Here is a 22144-nt window from a genome sequence, read left to right as displayed (position 1 = left end):
ACTGACGAATTTGACAGGCCAGTACAGACCTTTGCCTGGAATCAGGGAACCCAGAGGCAGAGGACCCACCTGCTGTCAGTCAGTCAGAGGCTTGCTGCTCTATAGAGTCACCACGCAGATGTGACTGATGCCAGAGCAGCATACAACCATATCCTGGCATTACCACTGGATCCTTGGCCACAGGAGGGGATAGGGCAGAGGATGGAGGTGGTGTGGGAAGGAGGCCAGCAAAAAAGGCAGGTGTGTGGCTCTGAGTAGGCATTCAACTTTCTGATGCTAGGCCCCTCAGAGTACCTTAGAATGAGGGTCCCCTCCCAGAAGATTGCCAACAAACCCTCACAGACTTGTTTGTCATTCTCCCAGCATGTCAAAGAGAGGTCAAATAGATTTCTAGATACCAATGACATCAAGGGATGCGGGGATAGTGCAGGAAGATGGTATTGTGTAGAAGTTTAGCCATGATTTAGTTAAATGTTGGAGGAAGCTCAGTGGGCTGAGTGGCCTACTCTTCTTAATTAAGTTGGTGCTGGGGCACGGTGATGGTGGTGAAGAAAGGCCACCTATGGGCCTTCCCACCACAGACTTAATCTGGATTAAGATGGGAAGATAGTAAGGTCACACACGTCACCCTCTGTCTGGTTAACTACTGACCCCACCCCCCCCCCCCCCCATCCCCCCAATCCTCTGACTACAGACTATGGGCCAGGGCACGTAAACTTGCCCCTCAAAGTTGAATACCACACTAGCAAGTCAGCCACCGTAAATGTAAAGAAGGGGATGGAAAACAAATTGTAAAATTAAACTCACCTTCAAGAAAGTCATCTATTTTCATCTCCTCTGTTTCCTCCTCCTCTTTCGTGCTCGTCCCTATCGTTTCTTCCGTCCCCTCCGTCATTTCTTCCACCTTCTCCTCTACCTTCTCATCCATCTTCTCATCCACCATCTCTTCCACCTTCTCCTCTGCCTTCTCATCCATCTTCTCATCCACCATCTCTTCCACCTTCTCCTCTACCTTCTCATCCATCTTCTCATCCACCATCTCTTCCACCTTCTCCCCTACCTTCTCCTCCTCAGTTATTTCTCCCATTGTGTTTGTAACATTGAAGTCAAACTGAAACCCATCAGTCCCCATTTCCTCCCCTTTTGCACATTGAATGGGCTGTTTGAATTGGCTGAGGATCGAATGGCTCAGCCGATCACACTCAGGCTTCTCTTTAAGAGAGGACTCCATCTGCTGCAGGTAAGGGATGCCAATGAAGCTGTTTTGGTCGAGATTTAAGTACGATAACCTGTTTACAATGAAAAAGAAGGCAATGGTAAGGTACATTATTACAGGTGTATTAGAGGGTGAGGTTGGGGTTGTGGAGGGGTCAGATGAGGATTCTACTGAGAAGCTAAAAGTGAGGAGTTCAAGTCAATACCAGCCAGAGAAGGGAACATAATTCAATGCTTAGTTGTTGCAAAAATAGTAATTTGGTTTTCCTTGAAATAAAAGGACTGAAGGAGCGCGGCTCTGCTTTAAAGCCAATGATGCCACAGCATCTTTTACCAGAGGGTGGGGCCTCAGCTGAAAGAATGGACATTGAGCAATGCAGCACTCTCAATACTAATGTGGGCATTTGGCCCGAAGGGTACATTTTGGTCCAGCCACGTGTCCACAGCAGGTGTGGAAAACCTGGCAAGAGCCAGAAACCTGTTGGCGTCAAATTAAATTGCAATTGTCCAATGGCATGTTAATCTTCCTGCTGGCAGATGGCAATGAAATATATTTGCATTTTATAAATGCTCATTAAAACAGCTGCTTGCTGGAATCCTGTCAGGCCTTCAATCTCACTTCACCCCAGCAAGAAATCACGTCGCTGTCAAACATCCACAAGGCGGTCCTCAGCTCACCAGAAACTTTGAGGTGAATGCAACAAAGTCTTTCTGTAATAGTGCAGCGCTGCGCCTGATGCACTCTGCCAGGGCAGATTGCTTCCTGCCCTCCATCTCCATGCTGAGCTAGTCTCATAGACAACACCATGTTGTTGGACCCATGGACCCTCCTGTGTCACTGTCCCAGTTCAGTACTGCGCCAGTGGTTGGGAAGTCCAGGGGTCTCCTTCTCCTGATGCCACACATCAATATATATCTGGACAGTACTGAGTGGTGGGAATCATGCTGCCACCTAACAGAGGTCCGAAGTTCAACTGGGGTTGAAGAGAGTCTGGTGTGGGATCCCACTATTCTGGTCGGTGGGAACTATCCACCACCGCAATTAGCGCAGAGTTTTCCAATTTTTTTGGCAGGCTGGTGCAGGGGACAATAAAACCGTGTGGAGACTGCTGGTCTGCATCATTCAGCTGATAGTCAAAAAAATCCAGGTCCCACTATCTAACACTGGTGGGCAGGCTCTGATTGAGGCCACTACACCAGCAACTTGGCCTTTAAAAAAATCAGGGTGCCTTTTTACAGGCCACCCCCATACAAAAAATTATAAACAGAATATTATCCCCTGCTCCCAAACAGTGCCCCCTTCATGTAACACTCCTCGCTCCCATGAAACACCACTCCAGTACTGCCCCCTGGCACAATGTGGGTACTGACCCCTACAATGACCCCCTGGCATGACCCTCAACCCCTTGAGAGATACACTCACCTGAACGCCACTGACAGGTTCTGGACAATTATGCAACTGTGGGAGGATTATAAGACCATAAGACTGAGGAGCAGAATTAAACCACTCAGCCCATCGATTCTGCTCCGCCATTCAATCATGGCTGATTTTTTTCTCATCTCCTTTCTTCTGCCTTTTCCCCATAACCCCGATTCCTTATCAATCAATAACTTACCTATCTCCGCTTTAAAGACACTCAATGACCCGGTCTCCATAGTCTTCTGCGGCAAAGGGTTCCACAGATTCACCACTCTCTGGCTGAAGAAATTCCCCCTCATCTCTTTTTTAAAGGATCATCCTTTAGCCTGAGGTTGTGCCCTCTGGTTCAAGCTTTTCCTACTAGTGAAAACATCCTCTCCATGTTCACTCTATCCAGGCCTCGCAGTTTCCTGTAAATTTCAATAAGATCCCATCTCATCCTTCTAAATTCCAACGAGTAAGACCCAGTGTCCTCAACCATTCCTCACATGACAAGTGCTTCACTCCAGGGATCATTCTTGTCAACCTCCTCTGGACCCTTTCCAAGTCCAGCACTTCCTTCCTATCTAAAGAGAAAATATTGGAAAATCTCAGCAAGTCTGGCAGCATCTGTAAAGAGAGAAAAGAGCTGACGTTTCGAGTCTAGATGATCCTTTGCCAAAGCTCCTCCAGGGAAGCTTTGAGTTTTGACAAAGGGTCATCTGGACTCGGAACGTCAGCTGTTTTCTCCCTTTACAGATGCTGCCTGACCTGCTGAGATTTTCCAGCATTTTCTCTTTTGGTTTCAGATTCCAGCATCCACAGTAATTTGCTTTTATTCCTTTCTATCTAGTCTATCTATGTTCCTCATAATTTAGTTCACCCCTCAGCCTTCTCAGGGAAATAACCCCATCCTCACCAGCCTCTCTTTTCACCCCAGGATTAATCAGTGGAGACAGGATATTCACCCTTTAGCCTCCCACCCAATCACAGAAATCCCTTACCTTTGGACCTGCCTCTAGGGGTTAGGTTAAACTTGCCCAGGAAAACCAAAAAGCTACTCTGTTGTGTGGCATTGGTCAATTGTCCACGCTGTGACTAATACCAGTCCCCCTATCAAGGGACTCGTGCTTCAGGAAGTATGTCTTTGTGAAACATAGAAGGAAAAAGTTGACTGCCAACAGTCAATGCAACCTTACCTCTGTAGGTTGGCCAAGCTTGAAAACACACAGGGGTCTGACAGCTTATTATCATCCAGCATCAGAACCTCAAGTGCAGAAAACCTCGGCAAAGGGTTTTCGAACCTATGCATAGACATGGTGAGAAGAAATTGTCAATGAACCATGCATATATCAGACCATATAAGTTTCTCCTTGTTTACTCTCTCAAAACCCATCATAATCTGAACATCTCAATTAGTTCATCCTCTTAACTTTTGCCTGGAAACATACCGATCCGAGGAGTCATAAGGTATTGTTAGATCTGGGGGAAGTGTGTTCAGATTGTTGCCAGTTAGGTGGAGGATTCTGAGTTGAGGAAGCATCCCCAGGATCAGAATATCCGTGCCAGACAGTTTATTGTAGGACAGATTCAGCACCTGAAACACACAAGCAATATTTTCAAGTTAGCAAACGAGCCAGAGAACGTTGCACAAAGAAGGATGGATTTTTTCAATAGTGAGATTTATAGCATTATGTTTTAGGGCTGCAAGGTCTGCACCTGTAAAGACTTGATTATCTGTTCAGATTTGCATTCCAGTCATTATCTTGTAATTGAGTTTGTGTTTATATATGCCCTGTTTGTGAACCAATTCCTGCACCTACCTAATGAAGTGGCAGTGCTCCGAAAGCTCGTGCTACCCCAAATAAACGTGTTGGACTTTAACCTGGTGTTGTGAGACTACTTACTGTGCCTGTTGGTGCTGTAACTGGATGGCAAGATCCCAGAATGGAACCCTGGTTCAAACACTGAGGCTTCTATGCCTTTTAATCAAACATGGGGGAAACAGAATCACAGGACTCCACTAATTAATTCTTAGCAACAAAAGAAAATATTTATTGAACATCAGAGGAATGGATTGTAATACAATTCCACTTTCCTCTCCCCTTAGCTTAACAATTGCAACAGGGTTTTGAGATTAACATGGATGACAAAGTACATTTGAAACTACAATGATCAAATTAGCACACAAGTTTGTGGTTTATAAGAACATAAGAAATAGGAGCAGGAGTAGGCCATCTAGCCCTTCGAGCCTGCCCCGCCATTCAATAAGATCATGGCTGATCTGTTGTGGCTCAGTTCCACTTTCCCGCCCTCTCCCCATAACCCTTAATCCCCTCTCTTATCAAGAACCCATCAACCCGCTTCTTAAAAATATTTAGCGAGGCAGCCTCCACCACTTCAACGGGCAGAGAATTCCAGAGATTCACCACCCTTTGAGTGAAGAAGTTCCTCCTCAACTCCGTTCTAAACCGCCTCCCCTTTATCTTGAGGCTGTGCCCCCTAGTCCTACTGTCTTTTTTGAGCGGGAAGAGTCTCTCCACCTCTATCCTATCCATCCCATTCATCATCTTATACGTCTCAATGAGATCTCCCCTCATTCTTCTAAACTCTAACGAGTACAAGCCTAGTTTATTCAGCCTCTCCTCATAGCTCAATCCCCTCAACTCCGGTATCAGCCTAGTAAACCTCCTCTGCACTCCCTCCAGGGCCAAAATATCCTTGCGCAGGTGCGGCGCCCAAAACTGCACACAGTACTCCAGCTGCGGCCTCACCAATGCCCTATACAGCTGCAGCAAGACCTCCCTACTTTTATATTCAATCCCCCTCGCTATGAAGGCCATTCTTCTTCAGAATTTCCCCAGATAATTTTCATAGGTAAATGTTTATTTCACTTTTAACAGTAATTGCTGTTTAACAGTAACTGCCTCAACTAGCCTACTGTTTCTTCTCATTGTCAATTGCTTTAGTTTTCAAGTCATAGCTTTTTAATAGAACTACTTCAAAACTTTCAGTTGTCACTGAAAGCCTTCTCCCAACCCTACATTTAATTAATGGCTTCTTTAACTCAAAGCTCTTATTTCTCTCTTCCTTGGTTTCTTCTAAAGCTTACCTTATTCTCTATCACTTAACTTCAGTTAAGGAGTCATAAGGTATTGTCAGATCTGGGGGAAGTGTGTTCAGATTGTTGCCAGTCAGGTGGAGGATTTTGAGTTGAGGAAGCATCCCCAGGATCAGAATATCCATGCCAAACAGTTTGTTTTAGGACAGGCAAAACACTTCTGAAGCCTATTTTCTATCACTGTTCTCTGGGTCTGTGTAGCTGGCTTATTTAGCTTACTTCATTGTCACAGTCTTTCCCAATTTTGAGCAGAACTGAGAGACAGACCCTATCCCCCAGCTCCCTCACAGCCTCAAAACACACCTGCCACATGTTCATCACCACTTCAGAACAGAGTGCTCTGGCCCCACCCTTTCTCACTGCTTTACAAACCTGTTGTTGGGGAAGATCACTTTGGAATTCAACAAGGACTGAAGTTAACCCCAAATAGCCAAACATTTTTTCAACATGTAATCTATCCACAGCTTGCCCCTAGGCTGAGAAATATTAAATAAAACCTATCTAAAACTATACCTTCTAAAGTTTTATCCATCCAAATATAAATCCCTTAAATCTATCTTTGTATTTCTGTTCCAGCTAAACAAAATAAGCGATTGCCATTCTCTGATTCATTCCTCAGGGCAATGCCTTGACTAATTGGAGTCAAACTGCCTGGTTCAAGTTTTCAAACAGTACTTGGCAGTTAACTGTCAGTCATCACTAGCTTGTGCATTATCCATGACAATGCCTCTACCATTCAGAGTCCACTTGCCAACCAATCAGTGTCCACCTCTCACGTAACTTCCCTGATACTGGTATACTTAAGATTGTCCTGACAAGAGGAAATGCTTTGACAACACATCTTCAACATTACTCAAGTTCTGTACTACCAAATGACTATTCAACTCTTTAATTGTAGGTTCTATGTGCATTCATGAGGCTACCTATGAGCGGCATGGTGGCACAATGGTTAGCGCTGCTGCCTCACAGCGCTAAGGACTCTGGTTTGATTCCGAGCTTGGGTCACTGTCTGTGTGGAGTTTGTACATTGTCCCGTGTCTGCATGGGTTTTCATTGGGTGCTCTGGTTTTCTCTCACAGTCCAAAGATGTGCGGGTTAGGTGGATTGGCCATGCTAAATTGGCCCTTAGTGTGGGGGGCTAGTTCAGGTAAATGTATGGGGTTATGGGGTTATGGAGATAGGGCGTTGTTTGGATTGTGGTCAGTGCAGACTCGAATGGCCTTATTCTGCACAGTAGAATTCTATGACACCTGGGACCAATCTAAACTAAATGGTTTACCTCCATGTGGGGAAAATCATCTAGGCTCAGCTTCAGACTCTCCAGTCCATTCACACTAAGATCCAATTCACGGATAGCTGGAAACATTGTAAATGGTTCTAAGAGAAAAACAGAAGAAAGTGATGAAACACATACAGTTTACACAGGGTTTTTTTAATCATCCTGTACACTGGGCAAACCAAATGTGCAGTTATAGTGTGGAGGATAAGTTCAGGGAATAGGTGCAAGCCTGCCAGTTTACTTCTCTAAGAAAAAAATAATTTGGACATGTGCAGATTAATTAAGGAAAGCTAGAATGGACTTGTTAAAAGTAATTTGTATTTAATCAGCTTGATTGAGTATTGCTGAAAAAAAGAGGCTGCTGTTGAAGCTTTTCCTCTTGCACTTATCAGGATAGATGTAAGAATGCTAAATTTCAAAGGGAAGACGTATAGATGTGTAGATGAGAGTTGTAGAGTTCACATAGTCTACATAGATTTCAGTAAGACTTTTGACAAGATCCTGCAAGGGAGACTGATCAAGAAGATAAGAGCCCTTGGGATCCAGGGCAATTTAATCAGTTGGATCCAAAATTGGTCAGGAGACAGAGGGTGTTAGTCGAAGATTGTTTTTGTGACTGGAAGCCTGTGTCCAGTGGTGTACCGCAGGGGTCAGTGCTGGATTTGTTGCTGTTTGCTGTGTACATTAATAAGCTAGATATGAGAGTAGGAAGTATGATCAGTAAGTTCACAGATGGCACAAAAATTGATAGTATGATAAATAGCGAGGAGGAAAGCCTTACAGGACAATATAGATGGGCTAGTCAGATGGACAGAACAGCATCAAATGAAATTTAACCCTGAGAAGTGTGAGCTATTCCACCTCAGAAGACATCAGACCAGACCAAAAGATGTCCTCATGCAACACCTACTTTCCTGCAGGGGCCACTGGCTAATAGTTAGGAATGAGCAACCTTATTGAGTTCTCTTTAATTCAGAGCCACTGAAGTCAACTCACACACCCACTGCTGTCATCTCTACTGAGAGGAGTTAATTCAGTAGAGTAATACTATAATCCACACATTCTTGTTCTCCATGTGTTAGCTTACGCAGTATTTTAGCTAATCAGCTTATTTGACCTTAAAATGCTTTACTCTTGTTGTCCAAGAGGTAACATCACCAGCAAGATTGAATTCTACGCAGTTTAAATCTACACTTAAATATGAGAGATAGGTATAAATCCTCCAAGACTATTGCTCCATGTGTCTCAGCTGATTTATTAATTGTCAGATCGCCCATTCCCTTTGCATCTTGTTTTGGGCTGCATTACATTAGAAAAACTGCTTAATCATCAATATTTAGACCTTGCTCAATGATAGATCTCGCATTCAAGTCAGAAGGCTGCGGTTTCAAATTCCATTCCAGACTTTTGGGAACTTAATGCAGACTGATATATATCAGTGCAGTGGTGTCAAAAGCAGTGCCCATCAGACATTAAATTCAGGCTTGTCTGGTCTCTTGGGTAGACAGAAAAGACCCCATGGTAATCTCGAAGAACGAGGAGGAAGGTCCTCCCCATTATCCTGGCCAATATTTACCCCTCAGTCAACACTGAATGGACTTACCTTGCATTAAATTCATCTTTCTCAACACCCTAGCTATGATTGTAACACTACATTCTGCACTCTCTCCTTTCCTTCTCTACGCAATAAACAATACTTTTCACTGTATACCAACACATGTGACAATGATAAATCAAATCAAATCAAAGGTGAGGCAATTTGGGAGGACTAACAAAGCAAAGGAATAGAAAGTGAATGGTAGGACACTAGGAAGTACAAAGGGCCAGAGACACCTTGGGATGCATATCTATAGATCCCAGAAGGCAGCAGGACAGGTAGATGAGGTTGTGAAGAAGAGTATGGGATTTTTGTCTTTATTAGCCAAAGCGTAGAATATAAGAGCAGGGAGGTTATTATGGACCTGTATAAAACACTTGTTAGGCAACAGTTAGAGTACTGTTAGAGTGTGCAGTTCTGTTCACCAGACTATAAGAAGGATGTGAGTGCACTAAACAGAGCTCAGGGAGGATTCACCAAGATGTTACCTGGGCTGGAGCATTTCAGCTATGAACAGAGGTTTGTTAAGCTGGGGTTGTTTTCCTTTGAGCAGAGAAGGCTGAGAGGGGACATGATGAAGGACATAGATAGAGTAGATAGGAAGGAATGTTTCTCCTTAGAAGGGGTCAATAACCATCTCCCCTCACGTCCCCAGCTGCTGACCAGGAGAGAAATACCAACCTTTCAGCAAAGAGAGGCATTCTCCCCCACTACTGAAATAATGGGTGACCCCCCCCCCCAATCCCCATGCAGGCATTTGGGTGACCCAACCCCTACCCTCAGGATCACCGCTTAGGCCCCCTCTTCCCTCAGACCCCCACAACCCCCTAGCATCACGGCCTGGTGCCTTGGGTCTCAAGGGAGGGCTCAAGGAAGTAAGTCCAGTGGCCATTTGACCCTCTGGTGCTGCCAGGTTGCAGAGGAAGGGTCCCCCAAGGTCTGTGGATTTTGGTGAGCTTGGGCTGAAAGCAAGGGGTTGATCTTAACACTCTGCCCCTGAATGGGGGTCTCATGGCTAGATTGCCCCTTCTGAAATAACTTCTCAGAGGCCAAAGTCCCTTCACCCAAACTTGGATTTATTTTGGTGAATAAATCAAAATAATTGATTATTTTGACAGATACTTCCTCATACAGAGTTTACCAGAGTAACCCTGACACTCCACATTATATACACGGGCAAGGCTCCTTGATAGGCCAACCCATTACTGCCTTAAACAGGGAGCTCATATTCTAAGAGGTCCACCTTGTGGGCCTCGCTAAAGTCATGATGCTTTCTAGACCTGGAAATAACCCCTAGCGTGGCGATTTTAAAGTTTTTTTTTAAATTTATTTATTAGTCACAAGTAAAGCTTACATCAACACTGCAATGAAGTTACTGTGAAATTCCCTTTGTTGCCACAATCCGGCGCCTGTTCAGGTCAATGCACCTAACCAGCACATCTTTCAGATTTTAGGCCGCTCTGTGACTTACATCTTAATTCCAGTCCATCAGCTGTAAAATTATGAAGTAGCCAGGTAATTTTAACCTCTCCCTGGTCACCTGGCAGTGTTTAATATCACTGCAGCAGGGAGTGCTGCAATGATATTACACACTGTCTTTTTCTCTGTCAGAAGTTACAGCTGCTTTCATTCACGCCTTAATGGATTTCTAATCAGCGTCCAGTCAGCTGTATTTATTCACTTTTCCCTTCATGCTTGAAGCATCTCAAGTACCCCCATTGTTCCTAACCGCAATACAAAGACTCTAAGCCTGATTGATAGCTGTGGTGTCTTCAAAGGGAATGAATGGTTTCACCTTTTCATTTGCAGACCCTCATACCTGCCTGGTGTTTGTGTGTGTGTGTGTGTGTGTGTGTGTGTGTGTGTGTGTGTGTGTGTGTTGGATAGGTGGTACGGGGGGAGGGTGGGGCATTATTTGAGTGGTGCGGGGCAGGATGCCCCTCTTTGTTGAGGATTAGTGATGCTTCCTGGAGTCTCAAGTTCCAACTAATCATTACCTGCCGGCTCCGTGCACTTCCCACAGGAGAAGTGGAAGTGGGTGAATGGTGGGGAACCAATGACTGGGCCATCAAACCCTGTAATTGTACTACAATTAGCGTCTTTGCGTAATAATTGGGTTGACATCTGCAATGGACAGGAACCTGATCAGAGCCAGCAGAGACAGGGTCAGGAGAATCCTAATAGCTTCATGCCTGGCAGGAATCTTGAATTTTGGCCAATACCCCATTCAGCAGGGCATTGGGATTCCCAGTAAAAAGTCTGACAACACCAGGTTTTAGTCCAACCTATTTATTTGATAATATACTCATATATTGATAATATATTATCAAATAAATAGGTTGGACTAAAACCTGGTGTTGTCAGACTTTTTACTGTGTTTACGCCAGTCCAACGCCGGCATACCCACATTGGGATTCCCGCCAGCCATCTGAATAGGTAGGTGAATCCCCCCTGTTGTAATTGTGGATATTTTTATTCATTAGATGTGGGCATCACTGGCTGAGCCAGCATTTTTTGTCATCTCTGATTGTCTGAACTGTGAATATTTAAGAGTCAACTCCATTACTGTGGATCTGGAGTCACATGTCGGCCATTCCAGGTAAGGACAGCAGATTTCACCATTTGCCAGGTCCCTGGGCATCTGGGTTACTAGTCCAGTTACAATATCACTACATCACTGCCTCCCTTGCCAATAGCAGGACATAGCTGCCAGTGCCATTCTAAACCAAGCAACTGGGCTGAGGATGAGAACATCCCAAAGTAAATGGCTTTAATTCTGATTGTCTCTCATTCTTTCTCACCCCCATAGGGAATACCCAAGTCTCTCAGCTGCAACTGAGATTAGGACATTTCTGTGGCTTGGGAGAACATGTATCACATAGGATAACATAGTATGTACAGCACAGAAACTGGCCGTTCAACCTCCTCCTATCCTCATCATCTCATCCCATCAACATGTCATTCTACTCATTTCTCACTGATGTTCTTATCTACCTTTCCTGGAATCAGTGCTATTTGCCTCAACCTTTAGGTCCCAGCCATGGTTTTGATGCAGTAGCCAACCTCACTGGGGTGCTGACTGGCTGTTACCCTGTCAGCAGATCACTGCCATGTCTGACTCTGTTCTCACCGGTACGCACACTTTGAAACAAGTTAAACTGAAAATAGGAGCATTGACTTCAGGTGGATTTTTCCTTCCTTTCCAGGGTTGCTGAGGTGACATATATTCCCTTAAATTAATTGATTCTTACCAAGGGGTAAATGGTTTGCTGCTGCATTTACATAAGCCACAGAATCAAACAACATAAAATCTTCTTCTTTAACCTGAAGAAAAAAAATTATAAGAAGATAGATAAACCTTGAATCAAATGGTTTTCATTTGTAAGAGATGTTTATTGTACATCAAGGTCATCTGCTTGCAAGTGTGTTGTGGGCGAGATTGTGTGTGTGTGTGTGTGTGTGTGTGTGTGTGTGTGTGTGTGTGTGTGTGTGTGTGTGTGTGTGTGTGTGTGTGTGTGTGTGTGTGTGTGTGTGAGGGAGAGAGTGAGAGTGCAAGTGTGGGTGAGTGAAAGTGACTAAGTGAGTGTGTTGGAGTGCGTGCGAGAGGCTGATTGATTGGAAGTATGGGGTAGGTGCGAGACACTGAATGAGTGTGTAGGAATGTGTGCGAGAGACTAAGTGCGTGTGAGTTTGCCTTTCGCTCAGTGTCAGTTTTCTCATCCTCTCAGCAGCACACACCACTCCATACACATACATACATTCACACTCACCCACACACATACACGGACTCTCTCATATGCTGGTAATTTTATTACAAATTATATTTTTAACTTAGCAGTTATTGTCCTTGCATTGCCTTACTTCTTCTTAGAAATCGATTATTTACTTAAAACCCCCAACTTTATTGAAATTCAGTTTATTGTTCTGCCAACTTTATCTTTCTGAAATGTTTACATCTGTCTCTTGAGTGAGGATAATATACAGATGTAGCCTCCAAATTAAAAGGTTGGACAAGTGGACAAGCCTGTACTGGAACGACACTTGCACTCCAAGGTTTAAATTAAAGAGGAGGCGGAGGAGTTACACAAACAGGGCTGTATTTCCTGGAATTTAGAATATTAAGAGATGTTTGTTCGGAGTTTTAAAGTAAGGGGGACTGACTGAGTAGATAAAGAGAAATTATTTAAGCCAGTTGGGGAATCTACGATAAGAGGTCATAGCCTAAAAATTAGAACCAGGCCTACCGGAAGTGACATTAGGACGTTTGGTCGAAGTTTGGAATTTTTGTCTGGGAATGGCAATGATTGCTGGGTCAACTGTGAATTTTAAATCTGAGGTTGATAGATTTCTGTTAACCAATGGTATTAAAGGAGAATGGGACAAAGTCAAGTATACTGAGTTAGGTCACACTTTAGCCATGATTTTACTGACTAGTGAAACAGGTTCCAGGAGTTAAATGGCTGCCTCCTGTTCCTATGTTCCCATCATTTTATGATCCTACTCCCTTTGCACAAGAACACAGGTTAGTCATACGTACAGAATGTAGGTCCTGATCGCTAATATTCACAACACACAGGTCGGAGTAACTATCCACACAATGCAGATGCATCTGTGAAAAAAGACAACAGAGAAGATTAGAGAAGCCAGAAGCTACCCCGGTGGGTTCTGTAGCTGACAGCCTGGTCATTGCTTAATGACGAACTGGTCCACTTAGGCTTTTTCAAACATTCTTCTTCCATGTTTAAGGCATTTTCCCATGGCAAGATTGTGTACCCCATCAATCCTTGCACACATGGTTAACACTCTGTTGAATTGACAATAATCCTGGTTTCCGAATTGTATGCTGGAAAGAGATACAGGAAGCTGTACTCTCCTGTACTCTTCAGAAGTGAACATGCACCTTAACTTTTCTTTCTATTCATTAAAAATACTACCTGTCATTTACATCTACACTTTCAAACTTCCAATTGTCTACCAATATCCCTTTTGTTTGTGGTAAGACTTTTATAGCAGTCTGTCACTCCGTCACCTCCATATCTCTGGCCTTTGTCCCCAGTAAAACTCTTGACTCTCTTCCATCCCAGTCATTGACATTTGTACAGCCTGCAGGTAGGAAATTGCTAGGGGATAGGAAGCAGAAAATAGGGATAATAGATACTGCTCCAATTTGTAGGATGTGAATAATGTTCCTTCTAGGTTTTACAGCCATGTAGCAACTGCCCCATCAAACGCTCCCAGGACAAGGACAACACAGGGTTAGATACAGGGTAAAACTCCCTCTACACTGTCCCCATCAAACACTCCCAGGACAAGGACAACATGGGGTTAGATACAGAGTAAAGCCCCCTCTACACTGTCTCCATCAAACATTCCCAGGACAAGTACAGCACAAAGTTAGATCTAGAGGAAAGCTCTCTCTACACTGTCCCCATCAAACACTCCCAGGACAGGTACAGCACAAGGTTAGATACAGTGTAAAGCTCTCTCTACACTGTTCCTATCAAATACAGTAAAAAGTCTGACAACACCAGGTTTTAGTCCAACCTATTTATTTGATAATATACTCGCAAGCTTTCGGGACAGGTACAGCATGGGATTTGATACAGAGGAAAGCTATCGCTATACTGTCCTCATCTAACACTCCCAGGACAGGTACAGTACAAGGTTAGATACAGAAGAAAGCCTCCTTTACATTGTCCCCATCAAACACTCCTAGGACAGACACAGATGGGGTTAGATACAGAGTAAAGCTTCCTCTGTCCCCATCAAACACTCACACGACAGGTACAGCATGGGATTAGATACAGAGTAAAGCTCCTTCTACACTGTCCCCCCATCAAACACTTCCAGCTCAGGTACTGCAAAGATTTAGATACAGAGTAAAGCTCCTTCTACACTGTCCCCATCAAATACTCCCAAGACAGGTACTGCACAGTGTTAGGTATATGATGGGCATGGGAAGGCAGTATGATATGAGGATGAACTTATCAGGCAAGCAACTGAAGCGTGGTGGCAGTGTGCTTGGTGGTACAAGGTCTTGTGATGAAACATGCAGCAATATGTCCAATGCCTTAGAGGACAGACATACTCACCAAGTAACTTCCATCCAACACTTTCTCCTTAATGGGTTTCGGAGATCTGTCAGGTGGTGGGGCTCCTTCCACTGGTGTTGATTTTGGGTACCAGTTTTGAACAGGCTTCGGGCCAATTACAACTTGGAAAACCTGATCCTTGGTGCTTTTCTGAGCCTTCACCCAGTGCCCAGCACCTTAAAAAAACACAAAAAGAATAAAGGCTGTGTAATGTGACACTGATTTTCCCAGCCTGTATGGAGATCGTTTTTTCACAAAGTACTTGCTCATGGGACATGGGCTAGGCTTGCATTTATTGTCCATTCCTAATTGCCCCCTGAGAAAGGTGGTGAACTGCCTTTTTGGACTATGCAGTCCATGTTGTGTTAGCACACCCACTATGCTGTTTGCAGAGGGAGTTCCAGGATTTTGACCAGGTAAAAGTGAAGGAACGGCAATATATTTTGAAGCCAGGATGGTGAGTGGCTTGGAGAGAAACTTGCAGGTGGTGATATTCCCATGTGTCTGTTGCCCTTGTCCTTCTGGATGGCAGAGGTCACACGTTTGGAAGATGCTGTCGAAGGAGCCTTGGTGAGTTGCTGCAGTGTATTTTATAGATTGGACACAGCTGCCACTGTCAATCTGCCAGTGGCGGAAACAATAAACAATGGAGGTGATCAATGGAGTGTCAACCAATCTTTGTCCTGGGTGTTTTAGAGCTTCTTTAGTGTCTTTGGGACCTGCACTTGCCCAGGCAAGTGGATGGTATTCTATCACACCCATGGCTTGTGCCTTGTAGATGATGTAAAGTCTTTGGCGAGTCAGGAGGTGAGTTAGTCTCTGCAGAATTCCCAGCCTCCAACCTGCTCTCATAGGCGCAGTAATTATTTGGCTGGTCTGGTTCAGTTTCTGGTCAATATTAACCCCAGGATGTTGATAGTGGAAATTACTTTTACACTGACATCCAATTTAAGATTGTCGGTCGGGCTCAAGTGTGGCTCACTTATGTGTGCTGGAAGCTACATATGTTCACACTTAGGGCTTGTTCTTAGCAGACAGAAGGAGCATGTCTACGTGTTGTGCATTTTTCAATTAAACAAAAGCTTGGGAGACAGCCATTCCCTGGTTCATTCCCCATTGGCAGTGCCTTGACCAATCAGAGTCAACCTGCTTGGTTTGAATTTAAACAAAAGTTTGGCAGTTAATTGTTCCCTGGCGAATTCATCATGGCAACACATCTACCAATCAGAATCCACTTGTCAACCAATCAGCAGGCCCTTATGAGGATGTCAAGGCCTTAGACAGGATGCAGAGGAGATTTACCAGAGTGGTACCAAGGATGAGGGACTACAGTTTTTGAAGACTGGAAAAGTAGGGATTGTTTTAAGAGAGGTGTTGAAAATCATGATATGTTTTGATGAAATAAATAAGGTTAACTATTTCCAATGGCAGGAGGGTCAGTAACCAGAGGGCACTATTTTAAGATAATTGGCAAAAGAATCAGAGGGGGAGAACATAGAACATAGAACACTACAGCACAAACAGGCCCTTTGGCCCACAAGTTGCGCCAATCACATCCATACCTACCAAGCCATAGAAGTATCTGTAACTCCCAATCCCATATACTCATCCAGAAGTCTTTTAAAATACCCCAGTAAGTTTGCCTCTACCACCACCGACAGCAGCTGATTCTACTCACTCACCACCCTCTCAGTGAAAACCTTACCCCTAACATCTCCTCTGTACTTGCTTCCCAGCACCTTAAACCTGTGTCCTCTCGTAGCAACCATTTCAGCCCTGGGAAATAGCCTCCGAGAATCCACCCTATCTATTCCTCTCGACATTTTATAAACCTCTATCAGGTCGCCTCTCAACCTTCATCTCTCCAGGAAAAAGAGACCCAGCTCCCTCAACCTATCTTCATAAGACATGCCTCCCAATCCAGGCAACATCCTTGTAAATCTCCTCTGCACCCTCTCAATAGCTTCCACATCCCTCCTATAGTTGTTCTGACCAGAAAGGGTAGTAGAAATAGATTCAATAGCAACTTTAGAAAGATAATTGGATAAATACTTGAAAAGGAAAGATTCAAAGCGCAATGGGGAATGAGACGAATTGGAGACCTCTTTCAAAGATCTGACACATCCATATTGGGCTAAATGGTCTCCTTCTGTGCTGTGAGATTCAACTAAAAGCATTGTACAAATTCAGTTTTCTATTGTAGTTTATTATTATTATTGTTAGTTTAGATTTTTAAGGAGAGTTCTGCCACATTTTATGTGAGGTTGGGAATGGGGAGGCATGGGGGTGGTGGCAGAGTGTGAGATGGCACCACGACTGGGGCTAAAATACCAGGGAAACACTTGCAAATGTCACAATGCCCTGGATGGATTTTATGAATTACTCTTCCCTGGGATCACCACGATTAATATATTCCAGCCATAAAAAGGAAATGCTTACTTTGATAACCTCCCTTGAAAATCTTCCTCATTGGAAAACAGTCCTTTGAGGCATTTTCACGATCATCTATCTTATATTGGTTTTGCAACATCATTCCTGAAAAACGCAAACAAATTAAATGAGCATCAGATGTTTAAAAGCATAGAATAGAATCCCTACAGTGCAGAAGGAGGCCATTTGACCCATCGAGTCTGCACCAACAACAATCCCACCCAGGCCCTATCACCATAACCCCACATAGTTACCTTGCTAATCCTGCTAACCTATACATCCCGGGACCCTAAAGGGCATTTTAGCATAGCCAATCCACCAAACGTGCACATCTTTGGACTGTGGGAGGAAACTGGAGCACCCGGGAGAATGTGCAGACTCCACACAGACAATGACCCAAGCCGGAAATCGAACCTGGGTCCCTGGAGCTGTGAGGCAGCAGTGCTAACCACTGTCCCACTGTGCCACCCAAGCATGTAGCTGGTGTTCATTGGAAGGTATCATTCTGCTCGAGTCTGAGTTATGTGGCCAAGTATATGTAATCTATATCTTCATTGGCCCAATTTTCTATCATCACCTGAAAAGGGTCATTCTTACTGGGTTATGGGAACCATGGACCGATAACCCTCAGGTGCAAGCAGCCTTTATTCATGTATAAGCCTAGACAATGAGCACTGACAGGTTACTAACTGTAGCTTCATCTAAGGAAGCTTCATCGTTGAACTAAAACTTTCTACATCCAATGACCACGTACGTGCAATTTCCGTTAGGAAGCAAGAACATCTCGATATTGGTCAGGAATAAGAACGCTGGCTGATTTGTCTCAAAAACAGAGACATTGAGGCCACATGAAATGCTGAGTTCAGTTAACAGGTATCAAGAATTAAAGTGGGGATCTCCTGCTCCGTATATAATTGGGCATTGCCTTTACCAAACTAGCTATGCTGCCTGAGACAGAAGATCCTGGGTTCACGTCACTGCAGTGGCTCAAGAACACAACTCAGCACCACCTTCTCATGGGCAATTAGGGATGGGCAATAAATGCTGGCCTAGCCAGGGATGCCCAGATCCCACAAGTGAACCCTAAAAAAACTCATTGAAATATACAGTATTCTGAAAGGATTTGATAGGGTGGATGCTGGGAGTTGTTTACTCTCGTCATGGAACCTAAAACACAGAGGTACATTCTCGGGATAAGGGTCAATCATTTAAGACTGAGATCAGGAGGATTCTCTGCAGCAGAACAGTTGTAGGGTGGTATGGTGTCACAGTAGTTAGCACACTGATCACAGCACCAGGGACCTGGGTTCAATTCCTGGCATGGGTCATTGTCTATGTGGAGTCTACACGTTCTCCCTGTGACTGCATGGGTTTCCTCCAGGTGTTTGGTTTTCCTCCCACAGTCTGAAAGATATGCTGGTTAGGTGCATTGGCCATGCTAAATTCTCCCTCAGTGTAGTCAAACAGGCGGCGGAGTGTGGCAACTAGGAGATTTTCATAGTAACTTCATTGCAATGTAGAATGTGCAAAGTAGAAATGATTGAACGCTTCATATTTTTAGGTGTCCAGATCACCAACAACCTTTCCTGGACCCCCCATGCTGAGACTAGAGTTAAGAGAGCCTCACCTATACCTCTACTTTCTCAGAAGACTAAGGATATTTGGCATGTCAGTTAGACTCTCACCAACTTTTACAGATACACCATAGAAAGCATTCACTGGTTGTATTACAGCTTGGTATGGCTCCTCCTCTGCCCTAGACCGCAAGGAACTACAAAAGGTCACGAATGTAGCCCAATCCATCAAGCACACCAGCCTCCCATCCGTTGACTCTGTCTACACTTCCCACTGCCTTGGCAAAGCAGCCAGCATAATTAAGGACCTCTCGCAACCTGGATATTCTCTCTTTCACCTTCTTCCGTCAGGAAAAAGATACAAAAGTCTGAGATCATGTACCAATCAACTCAAGAGCAGCTCCTTCTTTGCTGCCATCAGACTTTTACATGGACTTACCTTGCATTAATTTGATCTTTCTCTACACCCTAGCTATGGCCTTTGTTTAAAAAGGGCTGCAGGGAAAAGCCTGGGAACTACAGGCCAGTAAGCCTCACATCTGTGGTGGGTAAATTTTTGGAAAGTATTTTGAGAGACAGGATCTACAAGCATGTAGAGATGCAAGGACTGATTAGGGACAGTCAGCATAGCTTTGTGAATGGAAAATCGTATCTCACAAATTTAACTGAGTTTTTTGAAGGGGTAATCAAGAAGATAGATGAAAGCAGTGCAGCTGATGTTGTCTACACGGACTTTAGCAAGGCCTTTGACAAGGTACCACATGGTAGGTTGTTGCATAAAGTTAAATCTCACAGGATCCAGGATGAGTATCTAAAAGGATACAAAAATGGCTTCTTGACAGATGCCAGAGGGTGGTTCTAGAGAGTTGTTCTTCAAACTGAAGGTCTGTGACCAACGATGTGCCTCAGGGATCGGTGCTGAGTCCACTGTTATTTGTCATTTATATTAATGATTTGCATGAGGATATAGGGGACATTTTTAGTAAGTTTGCAGATGACACCAAGATTGGTGGCATGCTGGACAGTGAGGAAGGTTATCTCCAATTGCAGCGGGATCTTGATCAATTGGGCCAACAGGCTGATGAATGGAAGATGGAGTTTAATTTAGATAAATGCGAGGTGCTGCATTTTGGTAGATTGAACCAGGGCAGGACTTACTCAGTTAATGGTAGGGCGTTGGGGAGAGTTACAGAACAAAGAGATCTCGGGGTACATGTTCATAGTTCCTTGAAAGTGGAGTCATAGGTGGACAGAGTGGTGAAGAAAGCATTTGGCATGCTTGGTTTCATCGGTCAGAACATTGAATACAGGAGTTGGGACCTCTTGTTAAACTTGTACAAGACATTGGTATGGCCACACTTGGAATACTGTGTGCAATTCTGGTTGCCCTATTATAGAAAGGATATTATTAAACTAGAAAGAGCGCAGATAAGGTGTTCGAGGATGCTACCAGGACTTGATGAATTGAGTTATAAGGAGAGGCTGAATAGATTGGGACTTTTCTCTCTGAAGCGTAGGAAGCTGAGGGGTGACCTTATAGAGGTCTATAAAATAATGAGGGGCATAGACAAGACAGATAGTCAATATCTTTTCCCAAAGTGGGGGAGTCTAAAACTAGGGGGCATAGGTTTAAGGTGAGAGGGGAGAGATACAAAAGTGTCCAGAGGGGCAATGTTTTCACACAGAGGGTGGGGAGTGTCTGGAACAAATTGCCAGAGGTAGTAGTAGAGGCGGGTACAATGTTATCTTTTAAAAAACATTTAGTTACTTGGGTATGATGAGTATAGAGGGATATGGGCCAAATGTGGACAATTGGGATTAGTTTAGGGGTTTTAAAAAAAAGAGCGGCATGGACAAGTTGGGCCGAAGAGGTTGCTGTAAACCTCCATGACACTGTGACTGTAACACTACATTCTGCACTTTCTCGTTTCCTTCTCTATGAACGGAATGCTTTGTCTGTATTGTGCGCAGGAAACAATACTTTTCACTGTGTACTAATATATATACAATAATAAATTAAATCAAAAAAATCAATGTTCATGTAAGCCTGCTTGAGACACTAACAGTGGCACAGTGGTTAGCACTGCTGTCTCACAGTGCCAGGGACCTGGGTTCTATTCCCAGCTTAAGAGTTGTCTATGTGGAGTTTGCACATTCTCCCTGTATCTGCGTGGGTTTCCTCCTGGTGCTCCAGTTTCCTTTCACATTCTGAAAGACGTACTGGTTGGGTGCATTGACCCAAACAGATGCTGGACTGTGGCGACTAGGACAATTTCACTGTAACTTCACTGCAGTGTTAATGTAAGACTTAATTGTGACTAATACATAAATAAACTTTAAACTTGTAGATGCTCCATTGTTGAATATATTTAAGGCTGGGATAGACAAGAGTAGACAGATTTTTGGGCCTTTGGGAATTAAGGGATGTGGGAATGGGCAGGAAAGTGGAGTCAAAACCCAGGATCAACAATGATTCTATTGAATGATGGACTGTATAGTCTACACCTGCTCCTATTTGTGCTCATGTGTTAGTGACTTGATCACAAGAGGTCACTCTGTAACTCTTCCAATGAAGCATCCAATATACAGTAAGCAAGATGTGCATGCATCTCAATTGCATCATTGGGTCTACTGTTCCAACTTCCCTTGGGTGGCTATTAGAAGATATGTTAATATCTGTCACAAAGTGCAGGCATCTTTTGTGCAGTATGGCTTGTCTGTCATCTGTCACCTCAAACACTTCAAGTAAGGAGAACTTGCATCAGGAAACACTCACTGCTGGCAGTACAGAAGTCCAAAAAAAGCAGAATTAACACAAAGTTTCAGTAGGAGTTGGGCTTGGGGGAGGAGGGAACAAGGTAGAAAAGGTTAAGAGATAGCTGGAATACACTGAGTGTGTGCCTTTATATGCACTGTTTGTGATCAGAACTTCCACTCACCTGACAAAGGGGCAGCGCTCCGAAAGCTAGTGGTGTTTGTTGCCAAATAAACCTGTTGTTGTGTAACTTCTTACTGTGTTTACCCCAGTCCAACGCCGGCATCTCCACATCGACACAGCGGCACAGCGGTCAGCACTGCTGTCTCACAGCACCAGGAACCCAGATTCAATTCCATCCTTGGGTGACTGTATGGAGTTTGCACATTCTTCCCATGTCTGCATGAGTTTTCGCCAGTAAATAAATAAGTATGGACACTCGGAATGTTGCTGCATGTGGAAACAAAATGTTTACAACACAGAAAGCCATTCAGCTTGCCATGTCTATGTTGGCTTTCCGAAGGAACAATTCAGCTAGTGCCATCCCCCAGACCTGCACAGTTTTCTTTTTCAGATAATAAGGGTTAGATCCAATTCCCTCTGAATGCCTTGAATGACCTTGATTCCATCACACTGTCAGACCGTATTCCAGATCCAGACCATTCACAGTGTAAAAGATTTT

At 44.0% G+C, this 22144-nt stretch overlaps 1 protein-coding gene across 4 annotated transcripts in view; it reads right to left on the bottom strand.

Annotated features, from left to right (window-relative positions):
* The window catches only part of xrra1 (X-ray radiation resistance associated 1), a 59489-nt gene that overhangs the window by 31496 nt on the left and 5849 nt on the right, over positions 1-22144 (bottom strand). For 2 of the 4 annotated variants that reach the window (XM_080197734.1, XM_080197737.1), the window contains exons 2-9: positions 17143-17238; positions 14704-14879; positions 13149-13220; positions 11863-11935; positions 7015-7112; positions 4066-4211; positions 3814-3918; positions 808-1289 (exon numbers count right to left, since the gene is read on the bottom strand). In XM_080197734.1, the coding sequence (XP_080053860.1) occupies positions 808-1289; positions 3814-3918; positions 4066-4211; positions 7015-7112; positions 11863-11935; positions 13149-13220; positions 14704-14879; positions 17143-17236 (1246 nt within the window). In that variant the 5' untranslated portion in view covers positions 17237-17238. Of the gene's footprint in view, positions 1-807; positions 1290-3813; positions 3919-4065; positions 4212-7014; positions 7113-11862; positions 11936-13148; positions 13221-14703; positions 14880-17142; positions 17239-22144 lie in introns of those variants that run through there. The other 2 variants (XM_080197736.1, XM_080197738.1) reach the window with 2 other exon arrangements.

The sequence above is a fragment of the Carcharhinus amblyrhynchos genome, chromosome 10, assembly GCF_965287045.1.
Source record: "Carcharhinus amblyrhynchos chromosome 10, sCarAmb.v2.hapA, whole genome shotgun sequence".
Taxonomy (NCBI): Eukaryota; Metazoa; Chordata; class Chondrichthyes; order Carcharhiniformes; family Carcharhinidae; genus Carcharhinus; species Carcharhinus amblyrhynchos.
Note: the sequence above shows the minus strand (reverse complement) of the source record. Positions and strands in the feature narration are given on the sequence as shown.